Genomic DNA, 16,949 nt, shown 5'->3' on the forward strand with positions numbered 1-16,949 from the left:
TGCTGTCAGAAGAGTATACAAGTGTACCAAAATTTATATGACAATAGCACTTTGTACAACTGCAAATAGGTAGTCTCGGCAAAAATGCAGTCAAGACCTGTGTGCGTTGCCCTTTACACTGCTGTTAATTAACTATCCATTAAAAGCAATACTGAAAAAGACCATACAATGAGCATTTCTCTCCACCACCAGTCTATGCCCTTCTATTAAAAAACTATATCAATTATTTGTTGGTGCAGATCCTGTGTTTAGGCAGCAGACACGCACGGCCAGGCTGGGTGACTCTTTTTCCATTACCTGATTGAGCGTTTAAAAAATACACGCACGCTGAGTGAGTACTGTACTTAGAAGATCGCGGGATTTTACTTCCCCCTGGCGTTTGACACTAAATCTGGACGCAACGGCAAATGCCACCTGATGCATGCTCAAAGAGACACACACGCACTGCACTCTATTACACACACTGGGACACACGCGCTGAGCCCATTGATTTTCTGTTCCCTGTCACTAAGCAGCAGAGAAAGGGATGCTGGGCATTGAGTGACAGGAGCTGGCGAGCGTAGGCGGGTATCAGGGCAACCAAACCGTGTCTAAAAAGCCCTCTCCCCCGCCTGGATCCTGGCCTGGCTTCAGCAGCCTGCAGCTCCCTGCGGCTCTGATCTGAACTGGCTGCGGAGGAGAGCAGGGAGACGAAAAGCGACCTCGGCACGGCTTTTGCAGCCCGGGCTCAGCTTGGGGGCAGGATAACGTAACATGTAGCAGGAACCTCTTGGCCAGCATTCTTCAGTCAGCCTGGGGAAATGTCCAGACATCCTCATCAAGTGCATCCAGATTGAGGTACTGCATGTTAGAAAAGAGCAGATATTGGCGGCTGACAAGAATAAAACTAATCAACTTGCCTTCCCACCTTCTCCCCTCCCAGAAGCCATCCAATATCCTGTCTTTCCTTCATTCAGTCTAACCTAGGACAAGTCACAGTAAGCCTTTAAAACAGGGGTATAAAACTGACTGGGGCTGTTATATGCTGCTTTTCATTTCAACCAATTCAACAGCTTGAAAGGTATATTTACTTCACTGCTTGTTTGAATGTACAAATTATTCCAACAACGTTTTGTCTTTTCTTGTAACTTAGGAAAAAAAAATGACAATCAAGCCATACTGTGACGGCGACGGTTTTAAAATACCAATTAAGTGTCAGAGGAGAAACGAAGACCTGCAAACAAAGCTATCCTCCACGGACTGAGTTTGAGATCCTACCTATAAATTTTCCACTGTATTAAAGCTCTCTTTCCTGTCTGCTTCTTTTAACGTTCATTAATTTCAGAAGTGTCACACCACAGGACCCACGTAACACACAGCCATACCTTTACTCAGCCATACATCAAACCATACAGGAGTCCAGTAATAGAATTTGGATCTTACAGCTTTGTATATAAAAAAAGAGATGACTATTTATCAGCTGCCAAAATTAAAATTCCAGACAGGCGCAGCAGACCATCAGTCAGGGTTTGGGCAAATTATTGGACGCAAAATATTCACACAATGAACCCACAGACCAAACATGTAGAAGAATTCTGCCCGATAAATCAAAACCGCCATTTCCTTCATCCTGACATTACCCTCCACAGGAATCTCACCGCAAACATTTGTGCTAAGAAGGCATTAATATATGATGAATTTCGTCAAGGCATCTCCCTTTTGTGAGCAAGCGTGATTTAAATGGACTGCAGAGAACTGAAAGATGGCTTAGTTTTCACAACCCCTATAGATATAATCCAAAAGACTGAACACCTCTGAACTGGAGGCCAGAAGGAAAACATTTTTCCATGTATTTTAGGTTGTATCTATGCACCACGTTTCTAGACCTTCCATGGTTTGAGTTAAAAGATAGAAGATAGAATTGTATAATCTGAGCAATTAGGAAGGTGACACTTTCTCACTCGGGTTCCTCAGGTCAATATCGATAAGAACTTCTTGTAAATTTTGGAGACCAGCCCCATGGCTCATCCAGTAAAAATAGTAACCAACTCATCCTGCTCATAAAAATATTTGACACAGCAAGTAGGTTTTCTGAGGAGGCGCTGGAGCAGGGACTTGTTCGGCTGTTTAGGCTTTTGGAAGCATTTCCGCATTCCGGTGGCAGTCGGAAACAGCAGAGGACGCGGAGAGGCAGTTCGAATGGTGCTCAGAGGGAAACGCGTTCAGCAGCCTGGCACGCATTGAAAAGGCCTTCATTGGTCACGGGAAGAAGAAAAGAGCGGAGCCGGCAGGCAGAGAAGAGCGGACATCACTTCAGCACCATGCCAGAAAGGATGCGGCAGTGGGTCTTTATGGGATCAGTCCTATCGCATCTGATCTGAATGCCTGGAAGCCTGTAACACCCGTGTTAAATAGCTGGAGACGGAAATAAAAAAAAGAAGAACGCGGGGCAACCGACAGAAACCGAGCACAGTGGCGATAAAACCGGTCGTAATGATCAGTGGGGGGCTGTCCTTAACCACTGCATGTGCAGAGCAAGAGAGCGATAAAACAGTAATGGCCCAGCTTCTCTTTGCCTCATCCAACTCCTCTTGTCTGCCGTGCAGTGTGGGATATAAGGCTTCGAAGGCAATCGTGTTTCATAAACTCAAAATGGCACACAAAGGAGGAGCATGACACTGGAGAATGGCTAGGTTCCTTCACACGTAACACCCCCTCCCACACCAAAAAAAAAAAAAAAAAAAAAACTTTAAGCATCCATTCATAAAAAATCCTTAAGCGGATTACAATTTTTCTTCCCTAACAACTTTACATACTGAATTTGAACTGATACTTTTCCTTCTTGTAAAACACAGTGCTTTTTCCCAGTAAAATAAGACATCATTTAAAGTTAAAGTGTGAACTGGGTTGGTCTCCCATCCTCTAGGCCATGTGTAATCTTTACATACAAACCTCAGTTTCGCATGTTATTTTTGTTTTTAAATACAGCTTTCCGAGACAGAATTAAGGAGTGCTCCCCATTTTTAAGCGACTGTGCATGCTTAGATTTTACTTTGTTGCTTAACCCACAGCTTGCAGTGCTCACCCATATCTGTACCCGGATATTCACAGGAGCAACGCAGGTTAAGCACCTTGGCCAACCCTTAATGCACAGCATACTCATACGCATTTACACACTGGGTGATGGCAGAATTTGTTAAAGGACAACAGGACTGTTAGGCACTACAGTATCACATCATATTAAGTGTGCGAGTTGCAATATATAGAACAGTGAAATAAAAAGTGTAAGAAAAAAAGCATTTAACAGAACAGTGATCCGGGCTGCTCGACTAATAAAACCTGATTCCTAAGTTCTTCACTTACATTTCTTCTCAGTCCTACACGGATGTGTCCTCATTATAAGAACGAGACCAAAATATCTCCAACACGTACACAAGGAATGCTGATTCCCCCCATCCCTTACAGCTAAGTTTACACATTAACTACACATCCCAGTTACCCCTCCTCATCTGTGGGCTTGTCCTACTGTTATTAATCCTGGGATGTACCCAGGAGGGCCCTTGTTTTGCATCTGACAAACAGCTGAAAGCAGAGACTTCAGAAGGCAGTTGAAAAAAAGCAATAAGAGCCTTAAATTCCTCTTAAGTAGAACTTCACAGCACTACTCAGCTGTGTACTGGCTATGAATCCTAGATACTACTTGTTCTTGTTTTCCTTCTGAAACCCAGTGCAAAATATTGTTCATATGAAATTGTCTGTGCAGTTTTCTCAAATATCTGATGCAGTTGTCTGGGACATGTATCCGAGCAAATGCTGCCCTCTGATATCTAAATGGACATCAAGCAGCACTGGCTTCTGCCAATGGACATTACATCAGCCGGGTACCGTTCCAATATAGTTATACCAGGAACTCTTAACAACGGAAGTCTCCGGACATAAGCTGCTAATGTGCAATAATGCTAATTCTGACAGCAGACAGTATTTACTGTAAAGGGCAAAACACCACAGCAGACAGTGAGCATCGGCACTTTTTTCCACCGACAGATTGACAGCGGCAACGACGCTTGTCTCGTTCTGTCTAGTGTCTGAAATCCAAAGCTGATGACTTCAGATCTTCTGCTTAGTAAAGCAATGGATTAAACGATTTACAGGGGTAATAATAGCTGCAGGGGTCTTGAGTGGGGGGGGGTCAGTGGATCTTTGGCTTCGGGAGACGGGAGTGGTTGGACTGGAACACAGCTGCAGGCGTGCTTCTCTCTGCTTCCTCCAGGCAATGGCCACCGCTGCAGCCAAAGGTCCGAGGATGCCTGAACGGTGCCGGGGCACGGGCCCCTGAGCTGAAGCAGGGCAGTCCCTGGGAGGGTGGAGGAAGCTGCATCCCTTCAGCAATCACTGACTTGCTGAACACAACACCCTGAAGTGGCAGTGCTGGGATGGACACCCTCTTGTGGAATCGGGGCGGCTGCAGGACGCGAGGTCGCCCGCCTGGAGTGGGTCTCTCGGCAGGCTCCGCCTCCTTTTCATCCGACAGGGTTCCAGCTCCAGGAGAGAGGGACTTCTCGGCAGTAGTCGCCGCCCTCGACCCGTCGACCGAGACAACAGGGTCGTCGATTTTGAGGTGCGTGCAGAGGAGCAGGCTCAGCTCATCTGCGTCAGACACCGGTGAGACTGCAGCAGCAGGCTTAACAGCGGGAGCAGTGTCTGAAACAGGGGGAGAGGGGGCTGGGCCCTGGGCCAGGCTTTCAACTCTTGTTGCTATGGCACCGTCACTGGGGTCCTCTGTGGGGGCTATTCTTGCTAGTCTTTCCTGGGGGAGGAGCTCGTTGTAGCAGGCTGGGTTGGAAGACTGTAGTATTTGAGGCTATAAAAAATTGAGAAAAAGATGAGGGAAGACTTACCACTGTTAATAATACACTAACACAAAACACATTTCACTCTAATACCTGCATTTCTTTAATGTGTCTTCTCATTTAATCTAATCTTATTTTAGTTCCCATTTCATCTAACCAAATTACGGAAAGGTCAGCTTTATTACATCACCTTTCGGTGAATGACTCTGTTTAAACTCGCCCATTAGCGAGATGGGACATGAAATAACTGTTGCTTCGACCCTTCCTGCTCACTCACCGCAGTTCACTGAGCTGCTCTACAATCCAGCAGTGGCTGTGTGCCGACATATATATTGTGACACAATATACTGTGGTATTCGGCACAGCCTGTGCATTTGACCAAGAGGCAACAGGGGTCATGACTGAAGAACCTTCGTATGACAAGTCTGACGGCTGTAGTTGCACGCCCAGGAGAAAGCAAGGGGGCTACCAGGGGCAAGTGCGGACACCACATTAACATTTAACATCAGGTGGATAAACAGAACCGGGTTCCGACCCTCTCCTGCCAGCCCCCGCTGACCGGCAACCAAGCCGATCTGAGGGAATAATTCTGACAGATGAGCAGCACACAAAACCGGAGAGTAGAAAGCAAGGCTGTGGGCGACGGGGTGAGGTTCACGTGTGTATTGTGACAGTCTTTGGAGGATTTTTGCATGATGGGTCGTGGGCTGGTTGTGATGGCCCTGAGTGTGAGCAGCTGAATAAAGAGTTTATTGCTGGGAACCCTGGGTAGAGGGTACGCTCCCAGACACCCACTGCTCTTGATGGGTGACGCATAAAAAAAGGAGCCAAAAATCACAACGTGAGGAATTCCCAGAGCTCCATAACGTCTATGAAACACTTTGTTTCCAATAATTTTCCTAGAAAATCATAGCGAAACATGTGACATGATTTTAAAATAAGTAAAGTATTATTTTAAAATAATACTTTAACAAGCCCACACATCTGACAAGTGGAGAGAAACGGTTCTTCATGTTAGGGACTTCAGCCCCTCAAACAAACAGACCACCCACGAAAAAAAAAAAAAAAAAAAAAAAACTGTTTTTGGATTTTTGGATTTGGTAATGGCGCAAACCTGATTTTCAAGACCAGGGGCTATGGTCCAGGGGGCTCTGATACAGAAGTGGTTGCACTAGCTCACAGCGCCACCTAAAGGTCACATTGAGAAAGTGCATTCTGCTTCGCCTGCCGTCCTCCGGCGCTGTGCGCTTTAACTGCCTCCACATTGATCGCAGCGAGCCCAACCTTTAATCACTGCTCGCTTTATTTCCTTTTTCTTTCTTTCCAAATCCATCGCTTCATTCTTCAAAGCCCTCGTTCACACCGCCAATGAGTCAGCATCGGGGGGGGGATGGGCTGAAAGACACACACTTGCCATTCTCTCTTCACCCAGGCCAAGCATATCGCACTTTTATTGTTATGTCTCAAACTTTTCGTCCATTTTTCACAATTCATGTAGTTTTATTTTCTAACTGAGCAACTCAAGTTGAATACCATATTAAGGGTACAGCACCAGGGCTTCTTTCTGGGACTTGACTCAGCAGCCTTTAGGCTTCAAGTCTTTAATTCTCATACTTAACTAATCTACTCCCTCTGTGGGAAGCAGTGGCCACTGGCTTTGATAAAACAAAACCAAACACACATCATGGCCTGCGTTCACAAGCTGAAGTCAAGGGGGAGGGGACACACCCAGGACGGACCGCCAGCCCACCGCAAGGCACCCTCTGCAGCGCTCGAACCTCAGATGCACCACACAGAAGGCACCAGCCAAACCCACCGCACCCCCACAACCCCTGTACAAGAGGAACTAAAAGGGCCTATTTGAGATGTGATGTAGAGGCCAATCACCTGCCTGCCATTTCCTTCTTTTATCTGTATACTTACTGAAGTGTATAAGTCTGCACACACACATTTATCCATTTAGCTGATGCTTTGCTCCAAAAGAACTTACAAATATTCATCCAGCTAGGGTAAATTAGGATAAGTACCTTGTTCAAGGGTACTACAGCTGGGATTCAAACCTGCAACCTTTGGGTGCGAAGGCAGCACCTCTAACCACTACACTGCCAACTGTCCCAACACTCAAGTAACTAAAGAAAGTGAAAGTGCCATCAGGCTGAAGTCACCTCCCATGGTTTTAAAGCTCGGGAACAGGCGGGGGGTATGGAAGCAGTTTTACATTTAAATTAATTAATTTGGCACTTTTCTCCAAAGTTACAAAGATTATTTGCTAGTATTTAGCATACACGCATACAGTGTTAGATACACTAAAATCCCTAGTGCCATTAACCCATTTTTACATCGGAGCAATGTAAGACAATGAAAGTCACTCATGAATGCATATGCTAAAGGTAATTTACAGTCACAAATTCACCTTAAACACAACCAGAGGAAACCAGAGCACCCGGAGGAAGACATGCGAACACTGGGAGAACCTGACACAAATGCAGATCCACAGGCCACCCCAAAACAATTGACAGAAAAGTAACAGCATTAAGAGGCATTCTGGTTCTGCACGCCAGTCTGCTGCCATATGTGGATGCTGAAACCAGTGTACCCTAATCATATTTATCTCCTTTTCATTGCATCTAAACTGGCTCAAGGCACATTTGAATAATGACGGAGGAATATCTACAAGCAATCTGGATGGGAGTGCAGCACTTGAAAAAACAATTATAATATCAATCAAGATAAAAAAATAATCATACAAAAACACTTTACTTTCAATCAGCCAAGGACAAGGAGACAGATGAGCGAAGATTAAAAATAGAACTCGACTGCGGACCGTGCCGTGTCCAGCCGAATCGGGAGCTTCCTTTTAGGCATTCAGGATTGCGAGGCAACGGCACGTTTCCGCACCGGCCGGACCGCTGAAAGATTTATGAAAGCTCGGCGTTCCTTCAAAATGTGGCATCTTTAAGGAAAATACAGAAAGCAGGCTACGTGAGACGGGGCACATCGCTTTCCTTGAGACAAGCTGGATTTGAGGACGCCACACGTCTGAATCAGCAAACTACAGCAGGAAAAACCATCTTTAGAGTTTTCCAATCACGGCGGCATCGCGCTCAGATGGCAGCCGCCGCGTTATAAACAATCAGAAACAGCTTAGTGGCTGGGGCCGTCACCTTCCAGCTGAAGGACAAGGATTTGAATCCCACCTTCTGTGATTGCACTACTGAACAAAGTCCTGATGTTGAATTGATACAGTAAAGTTACCTAGCTGTATAAATGAGAAAACTACAGTGAGTAGCTCAGTGAAAAACCTAAAAAAACGTAACACTATTAATAAAATAATAAAAATACACACACATTTTCTGAACCGCTTGTCCCATTCAGGGTCGCGGGGAGCCAGAGCCTAACCTGGCAGCACAGAGCATAAGGTTGGAGGGGGAGGGGACACACCCAGGACAGGACGCCAGTCTGTCGCAAGTCACCCCAAGCGGACTTGAGCCCCAGACCCACCGGAGAGCAGGACCTGGTTCAACCCAGTGAGCCCCCATAATAAAAATAAATATAACATAAAAATGGGGGGCGTGGCCAGCCAATGCCCACTGTATGGTGCGTCTGGGGTCCGTGCCTTGTAACGGACTGGTGTCCCAACCTGGGTGTGCCTCTGCCCCCTTTGGTCTTGCGCCCTGTGTTGCTGGGAAAGGCTCCGGCTTGCCACGACCCCTGCTTGGGACAAGCGGTTGTTGACAATGGATGGATACAATAAATAAGAAAATAAGAAATATTGAAAAAAAGAAAAGTCTGTAAGTTGCACTGGAGAAAAGTCTGCTAAATAATAACACTAAAAATAAAATACATATCCCAAAGTCATTGGTGTAGTTTGAAAGACAACAGTAGTTTTCTTCTAGAGGGAAAAGAACAGTTTTTCCTGGCAAAGAATCACATCCGGATAAGCATTTCACTACCGGACACACAGCGAAAGGGCTAACGTGGGTAAAGTGAATGCGACATGGTTTAACAAGAGTCCCCCCCCCCACCCCCCGGGTAGCTGTGTGAATGAGGCCTTGTTGTGGGTTCGGCTCCCGCGGCTTGAGGGTCATGCCGAATGCTGGGACGGAGCGCCCCGGGCAAACTAGCAGGCCGGATGGTGCAAACTCGCCCATCGCTGTGTTTGTTTTTCCACTCGCCGACAGGGAGAGAAAGGAGCAGATGGGTGAGGGGCACTGGCAGGACAGAGAGAGCGGGCGAGCGGGCGGGAGAGCGAGAGAAAGGGAAAAATAGAGAGACAGACGGAACTGAGACAAATTACAGATCCAGACGGAAGAGTATATTGAAGGACAGCAGAGGACAGCTTGAGAGGGGGTGGTGGGTGAGAGGGGGTGTGTGAGAGCGATGCATTGAAAGGGAAATAGGTGAAATAACGCCGGCATACAGCGTACACCCTTATACAGATCTGTTAGAGAAAAGAAACAGCGGACACACTCCACGAGGGCACAAACCGTGCAGCGAAAGGGCGAAGCGCAGGTCAATGAACTGTATGAATGTGTGCGGAAAGGGGCGGAGCAATGGACTTTACATGTTTCCTCATACAGGGAAGTTGGGCAACAGGGATAACATTTATTATGGTACATTGAATAGAGGGCAATGACGTGCACCCGTCTTACTGTGCTCTGAATGTGGAGGAGCAACGAGGTGTACTCCAGAGTGTTTTGAAAAAGGGGGTACGGCCATCGGGGTAACATACATGCTTCACAGCGTATCAATGTGAGCGGGGCATTGAGACGGACATGCTTTACCGTGCAGGGAAAGGGGGCGGGGCATCGCAGCATACATGACCCTTCATGCGGGGGTGGGCATTAGAGAAATCTGAAAACAGTACTGTACCACGCCTTATCACAGATGTAATGCACTAGCTGCTCCACTCCTTGCCAAGGGCATTATGGGAGAAGCAGAGGGAGAGAGACATTACAAATGAAGTGGTCAAGCGGACAGGCAGCTACACATACTGCAAAAGCTGAAGTCAAGACAAACACACACATACATCTGGAAAAACGCTTGATTACCTCTGCAGTGCCATCTTTAAAGAGTCCTACATATACACACCCGTACACACACTGACACTTTCCTTGTTTTCACTGTAACTCACCCAATTAACAAAATGATTAATATTTCTTTAACTGAAGTTTTTGTAGCTTGTATCACAGCTCACAAGTGAGCATTTTCACAAGAGCCTGTGCTAGTTATTATTTATTAATAGAGCAGACACCTTTCTCCTGCACAGCTTAAAATGTATGCATATTGAGCTAATAATTTACCCCTTTGGGTAAGCTTTACTGGAAGAATTCAGAATAAGCACCCAGCGCAAGGGTGCTACAGCAGGAGTTGGGATTCACACCTATATCCTTCAGCTGAAAGGTGATGACTCGAACCTCTGCCCTACCTGCTGCTGCAGGTTATATGCAGTGCTGCATGAAAATCTGTGAAACCCTTTGTGTACCTTAGTTTTACCATGAAATGAATATTTAATGAGAAGCCGTCTTTCTCATGTAATACACCACCACCACCACTTACTGAACCGCTTGTCCCATACGGGGTCGCAAGGAGCCGAAGCCTAACCCGGCAACTCAGGGCGTAAGGCTGGAGGGGACACACCAAGGACGGGACGCTAGTCCGTCACAAGGCACCCCAAGTAGGACTTGAACCCCAGACCCACTGGAGAGCAGGACCCGGTCCAACCCACTGCGCCACCACGCCCCCCAGGTGTGTAATAACCAATCCCATATAATGCTTTAGAGGAAATCGTGTGTGTAGCAGAAACACACAAGTAGTGCAGGTGTAGAAATAAGAGAAGCCCAAGTTGCATTGATTAAACCAAGTGGGTCAGTAGGATCAGGTGTGTAAATCAATCATTTATTCAATTTATACATTACCACTTGTGAGCTACATTTTATGTTTATTTTAATATTTTATACAAGGTTCACCTACTTCTGAGAAATACTATAATCCTTCGATGTTATACAAGATCTCAAAAGTTGAAAATAAAGCTAAAAATAAGAGGTGCAGAGAAGATGTCAATAAAAGGTTAATCTACAGACCTGATCTAGAGTAATCACATTCTGCTCTATAAAGCAGTCATACCCCTGTCCGCAGTTTATGGTCCCAAATGCAGAAACGCACCACCCGCAGTGGGGATTACACAGTGTTCCATACACAGGGTGTTGCTGTTAACAACAGGGAACCCGCACAGAAAAGGTGCGCTCAGGCAAATCGCCGCGTGTTGCAGACGTAGCCCTTTGCACCTGAGGCAGACGTGACTCTTACCCCTGATCTCTCTGCTGCTGCTTTTATTGACACATCAGGGAACGAAAGAGCAGGCCTTAGAAAGATTCAGCCGTACTGTTTGCAAGTGGCTCCATTCAATGGTCAAGATCAGAAATGTTGAGCGGTCGTGTTTAATTGATCCGTCAAACAGCAAGTAACAAAACAGTTAAGGATTGTGTCTTGTGTCCACAGGAAAGGACCAGCTCTGCCTTGGTTTTCAAACAGATTACGTTACCAGCAGATGCAGACAAGTAACGGGAAACACACAAACCATGAACACCAAACAATGACACACTGAATGTTGTAGATCCACTTTCCCTCCAAATTATACTGTTTTGGAAGTCACCACTACATTCCTGTAATAATTTCATATTATTCATCAACACTTCCTACACATTTCTTCAACTTTTAATGACAATATACAGTTCATCTGTGTATGACTGGACCTCAGGTTACCAGGCACTGGAATGACCAGACAGTCTGCAATATATTTTCTGGATTACATATAAAAACATTAAAAAAAAATACTGAACAAACATTGTGTGGTTAATTGGCAAAATAAAGCCCAATTTTTTTCATTACTTAATTTAAATATATATTTTCAAATATACAATTCTCAAGACACTTCTTCCTTGTGTTACAAAGGTCAACGTTACACATTTTTCAACACTTCCTGGACAATTTATGTATTTTTAAGGATGAACTATATATTCATACAGCTTTCAACAGGAATCTGAGATTTATATGGCACCACACCCCCCACATGAATTGGTGACATGGGAAGATGAACCGGTGAACCAGGATAGAGGATGACAGAAGAGGATTATTTGGAAAAAGCGGATGAACGAAAGAGAGAGCATTCAAAGTGCAGGGACGCCATGGACATTTCTGGAGGGTTTGACCAGATATGAAAGGGCAGGGCCAGCGGCAAGTATCAGGGACTCACTTTGTCGACGGTGTGGCACGCTGGCCCGAGGGATCCCCTGGAATGGGCCCTGCCAAGGGGAGAAGAAGGGAGCAGGCAACGTGCCCTGTGCAGAGAGACAAAACACAGAAGGACAGGGGCGTGACACACGTTCGCGGACGAGCAGAGGGGCGCCGGCAAGCGCCAAAGGCCACGTTAATTCAGAACGCGGAGCATCCTGGGTTGCAGCAACTCCAACTAAAACAGGGGAGGGGGTTAAAGCGGGTGGGGAGGACACCTACTCAAACCCAAGCTGGAGATCTGAACACTGAGTGGTTTACATTTCTTTCCACCCTGCAAACCTGCTGTAGCTGAAGAAATACTACTGTTTACCATTTGTTGGTGCAATAAAGGTCTGATGCATCTGACAAGCTGCACAAACACAAACACGTTGCTGCTTTGTTCAGGGCGAGACATTAATCCCCGGCGGCGGAATTTTCCGCACTCCTGTCTCTGTCATACAGCCGTGAGCACGGCGCATTTTGTTCGTTTTCCAGCATCTTTGCCACAAGCAGAAGCCATCCGAGGCAGACTATCCTGCCAGCAAGTGAGAAGACCTTCACTTACATCCTGCCAGGATCTTACACCTGACCATCTCATCAGGCGCTTTGAATCGCTCATTGACGGCGCTATTTTGCTTTCCCTGTCAGTAGCCTTATTGGACATGGGAGGGGGGGGAAAAAAAAAAAAAAAAAAAGGGCTTCCTTAGGGCCATGAGGACTTGGCGCTAATGAAGGTCTGTCTCCGGGAAAGAGCCCCGACCAGGCTTGGGGATTAGAGTGGCGCTTCGGAATCGTGTGGCCCGCCAGACGGAGATGACAATCAGCAGGGTAATCTCCTCACTGGGTATTTCGTCAATGGTTTAAATTGAGCGGGCCTGTACTTTCAGAGGGTCCGCTCCCCATGGGCTCCTGGCTATTTTTCAAGTCTCCACCAACACCCCCAACTTCCTTACGCCACCCCAGGTCCCGTCTGGATGCCACCACTGGCTCATCTTGGACTCATCGCACAGAGAGATGGGGCTTTGATGCTGCCACGCACAACACAATTACTCTTGATCTCTGCTCGCCGGTCACCTGCCGTGATTCCGCCAGCAGCAGGCCAGAGTGTAAAATAATATATATTTTGGGGAAGAAGAAAAAAAAACCACCTGCCCTTCTGTGACATATGTATTTGATGGCGATGGCTGCTTTTGATTGGCTAATGTGAAACACCTCATCAACGTCCCCCCATGCTGCAATTGGTTGCATGAAGCCTCAACAGCAGGTGCATTTGTTACCCTTGTTACCATAATAACAATCAGGCAAAATTTGTTCAACCAGCATAGGACTTAACATTTTTTTGCATCCTTAATTATCAAGAGTCTTCTTGTCACGGATAATGATTTTCCTACTGGTTAAAGAAGCTGGGAGTGAGGAAAACAGCCAGAGAGCAAACACACCATCCAAGTTATGCTTTTCTCAGCGACGATGCGTCCACCTGTCAGCGTAAATAAAGACTAAAGGAACGGTCGAGGCTCTCGCCGCACTCTTTGGTCAAAGCAGCATTTTGAAGTGGTGCCAGAGCTTGTGATCTGTTTTCTTGACCTCACTAAGCCGCTGCTCATCAGTGCGCCATTCATGCTGTGGCACGCGGTGTCAGAACCTTCCGAACTGACAGGCGAGATGTCTAATTACAGCTCGAGGTGTGACCCTTGCCCTCAAAGTCCTCGCGGTTTCGTTCCACAGGGCCAGACGTGAGCCTTCAAGCACATTGTTTTCTTACCGCTCTTTGTTGACTTGTTTGTCTCTATCATTAATGAGACAGACTGCTCTGCGTATCTCCGTGCATTTTCTTGATTACCCTCCGACCCCCATTCCCATCCATGCTGATCATCACCATCCCTTCGCATGCATGTCATCCAAACTCACTTAAGGTGGATTGTTTATCTGCTGTACTGTGGCCTTGGAGGCCTGACTGGAAAAGTCTTTAGCACCTGTGGCTCACACAAATAAATGCCTAAAGCACAGAAAGGCATACTGGACAGTATGGTGGCGAATCAGATAGCGTTGGAGCCTCGCGATACCTCAGCTATGAAATGGGACGTGGGTTTGATTCCAGGCTGTGTGCAGTTTACGTGTTCTCTCTGTTTGTATACATTTGAGGTCAACGGGTGGCTCTAAAATGCCCTCTCTGTGCATATATCTCTGTAAGTGAGTGCAAGATTATTCTGCTGTATAGAAAGGTGAATAATTGTGGGAAGTTTAGTGTATATGGCATTATGAGTAGCTTTGGCCACAGGTGTCAGCTAAATACTAGTTAATACTCATTACATTTTTTTTTTTGGACAAATCCATCCGTTAAATGAATGAATGTCAATAAATTCAGAAAATTAGATGTTCAGCAAATAAACATGTGATCCTTTAGCATTACAGCATTTAGCACAGTGGTTCATGGCCTTCTTCTAAGACTAAAGACAGAGGTCTGAATCCCATCACCTGCTTTCATATCTTTGACCATGATGACTACCTTGGCTTAACCGACTAAAAATCACCTACCTTCATAAATGGGTAAATAACTAAGTAGCTTAGTAAGTAGCAGGTGGGGCGATGGCACAATGAGTAGCGTTGTCGTCTCACGGCGCCTGGGTCATGTAAGAGGATGTGGGTTTTATCCCCACTCAGTGTATGTGGAGTTTGCATTTTTTCCCCGTGTCTGAGTACGTTTCCTCCCACAGTCCAAATACATGCTCTTCAGGTTCACCCATAGTGTGTGAGTGATAGAGAGAGTGTGTTCCACTGATGTATGGATGCATGACCCATTGTAAGTAATGTATCTAGCAGTGTAAGTTACCTTGGTGAATAAGGTGTATGGGCTAGTAACAGCACAGAGTTTGGTGGAAGTCGCTTTAGAGAAAAGTGTCTGCTAAATACACATAAATGTAAATAGATCACATTGTAAATGGCTTTTGGTGAAAAGCATCAGCTAAATAACAGTTGTCTAACAAGGAAGCGATACAGCCGATGATGGAATTTCATACCCGGATGCTAAAAGTTGGAGGCAATCCTTTAGAGAGACCACATGTGAACGGCTCTGCCATCAGTCATTTCCGGAAAAGAAGGTGTTTGAAATTCACTCATTCCCTGTATGACTCACACGGGACCCACAGGGACAGTAAATTAACATGGAGTGGAAACATGGCCACATTAATTTAAGGCGTAATAAGCGTTTGGGTAATAAAAGCAGTGAGCCCTATAATAGCTTTCAGTGCACTCCATAAAGAGACATCTCTGTGTAAACTACTTGTCTAGAGCTTCATGAATTTTGAACACGTCTGTCCCCAAGACCACAAACTGCCAATCAGGTGGTCGGCTCCACCAAACGCATCAATAACACCATCCATCTGTGGTAAAGTCTAATTCAGAAACGCAAGAGGAGATATGGAAATATAAGGGGTGGGGACTGTAACGGTTCAATGTTGCTGGTATTTGGGGAAAGATTTTGCTTCAGGAACTTGAGCTTGTTCTTTTCCAAGGGCACAGACAGGTCACACAGATGGAACACACAGTACTCCCGCCCACCACAGCAATGAACATATACGGGGCTGGGCACCCTGAGCGCTCGTTACTGAACTGAGCCCTGAATCTGAACAAATACACAAACCAAGGGGGCCTATTTAGAGTCCATCTAGCATTTTCCATCACGCAATTGCTTACTAAAGCCATGAGGAATGAGAGGTCTTTATACCACAGTAGCTAAAGGTCCCTTGGCTGTGACTGAAATTCACGCCTCAACAGAGCCTCTGGTGCCTTATTGCTTTAATATGCGGGATCAGAAATGCCGAAGTGGCCAATCAGAAAGAAGGACTTGAGTTATCAGTTTTCTAATGGCTAATATTTCATCTGAATTTTGCCAGGGACGTGGTTTCCTCCACATTGTGTTGCAGTTTCTTCATAGGCAGAAATTGACTCAAAGGTCATGTGGTGAGTAGGGTGAGTTGCAGGCCAACATCAGGGAATGTGGTTTGCGCAGCACTCAGGCTGCTTGAGCCTGTATCTGTAGCCATCGCGTCTGCCGATTATGCCGCGCCACACATTTGTACAAAGATGCAGTACAACATTAGCGATTGTGCCACATTAGAGGCTGCGTATGCCGTGCGTCATTAGCGATCGCCTTTGTCGATTATGCCACGCTGCGCTGTATTAGCAGTGGTGTTTACCGATTACGCCATGCCACATTGGAGATTGCGTCTGCTGTTTATGCGTGTATCATTAGAGATCGCGGTCGCCGATTACACCATGCCACATCACAGGATGTGTTTGCCGATTATGCCGTACCACATTAGCGGTCGTGTTTGCCGTTTTCTACTGTCCCCATGTGTTTCCCCAAGAGACGTGACAGGGATCTGAACAAGCAGACAAGTCGCCCGGCGTGCCATTCCGCCACCACCCCCCACCGCTTCGGCAGGCTTTGAACTCCTGCTGCGCTCAGGGAGAAAAGCAAGAGGACTCCTCAAACGGAATATCGTAGCAACGTTGCCACAGCGGGTGGGGGGGGTGCACTCCTGTCTGTTAGCTGCTTCCGCCGCCTTCTTTGTCCCCGCTAAAGACTGAGGCAGAAGTTCTTCAATGACTCCCCTCTTCGGCCTGTCAAAACAGCTGCGTAGGCCTGCTGCTTGCCGAAGATACGGCTGACGTGAAAGAGCGGAACGGTTGTTTTTTTTTGGAGAGTGAATGCCTGTACTGTGAAAGCACCAGAAACCCAATTTACTGGTGGGGGGGGAAATGTATTGTAGGTCAAAAGTCTATGGTGGATGCAAGTTATTATAGCTTGAACATCGGGTTTATGTGCCCCCACAGACATTGGAC

The 16,949-nt window shown here is 46.3% G+C and overlaps 1 protein-coding gene across 4 annotated transcripts in view; it reads right to left on the minus strand.

Moving 5' to 3' along the window:
- ccser2a (coiled-coil serine-rich protein 2a) overlaps positions 1–16,949 on the minus strand; it is an 81,636-nt gene that overhangs the window by 14,438 nt on the left and 50,249 nt on the right. For 2 of the 4 annotated variants that reach the window (XM_018749585.2, XM_018749583.2), the window contains exon 10: positions 4,134–4,840. The exons of 1 other annotated variant lie outside the window; for it this stretch is intronic. In XM_018749585.2, the coding sequence (XP_018605101.2) occupies positions 4,169–4,840 (672 nt within the window). In that variant the 3' untranslated portion in view covers positions 4,134–4,168. Of the gene's footprint in view, positions 1–4,133; positions 4,841–12,084; positions 12,170–16,949 lie in introns of those variants that run through there. One more of the 4 variants, XM_018749587.2, reaches the window with a different exon arrangement.

This window comes from Scleropages formosus, chromosome 4, assembly GCF_900964775.1.
Source record: "Scleropages formosus chromosome 4, fSclFor1.1, whole genome shotgun sequence".
NCBI lineage: Eukaryota > Metazoa > Chordata > Actinopteri > Osteoglossiformes > Osteoglossidae > Scleropages > Scleropages formosus.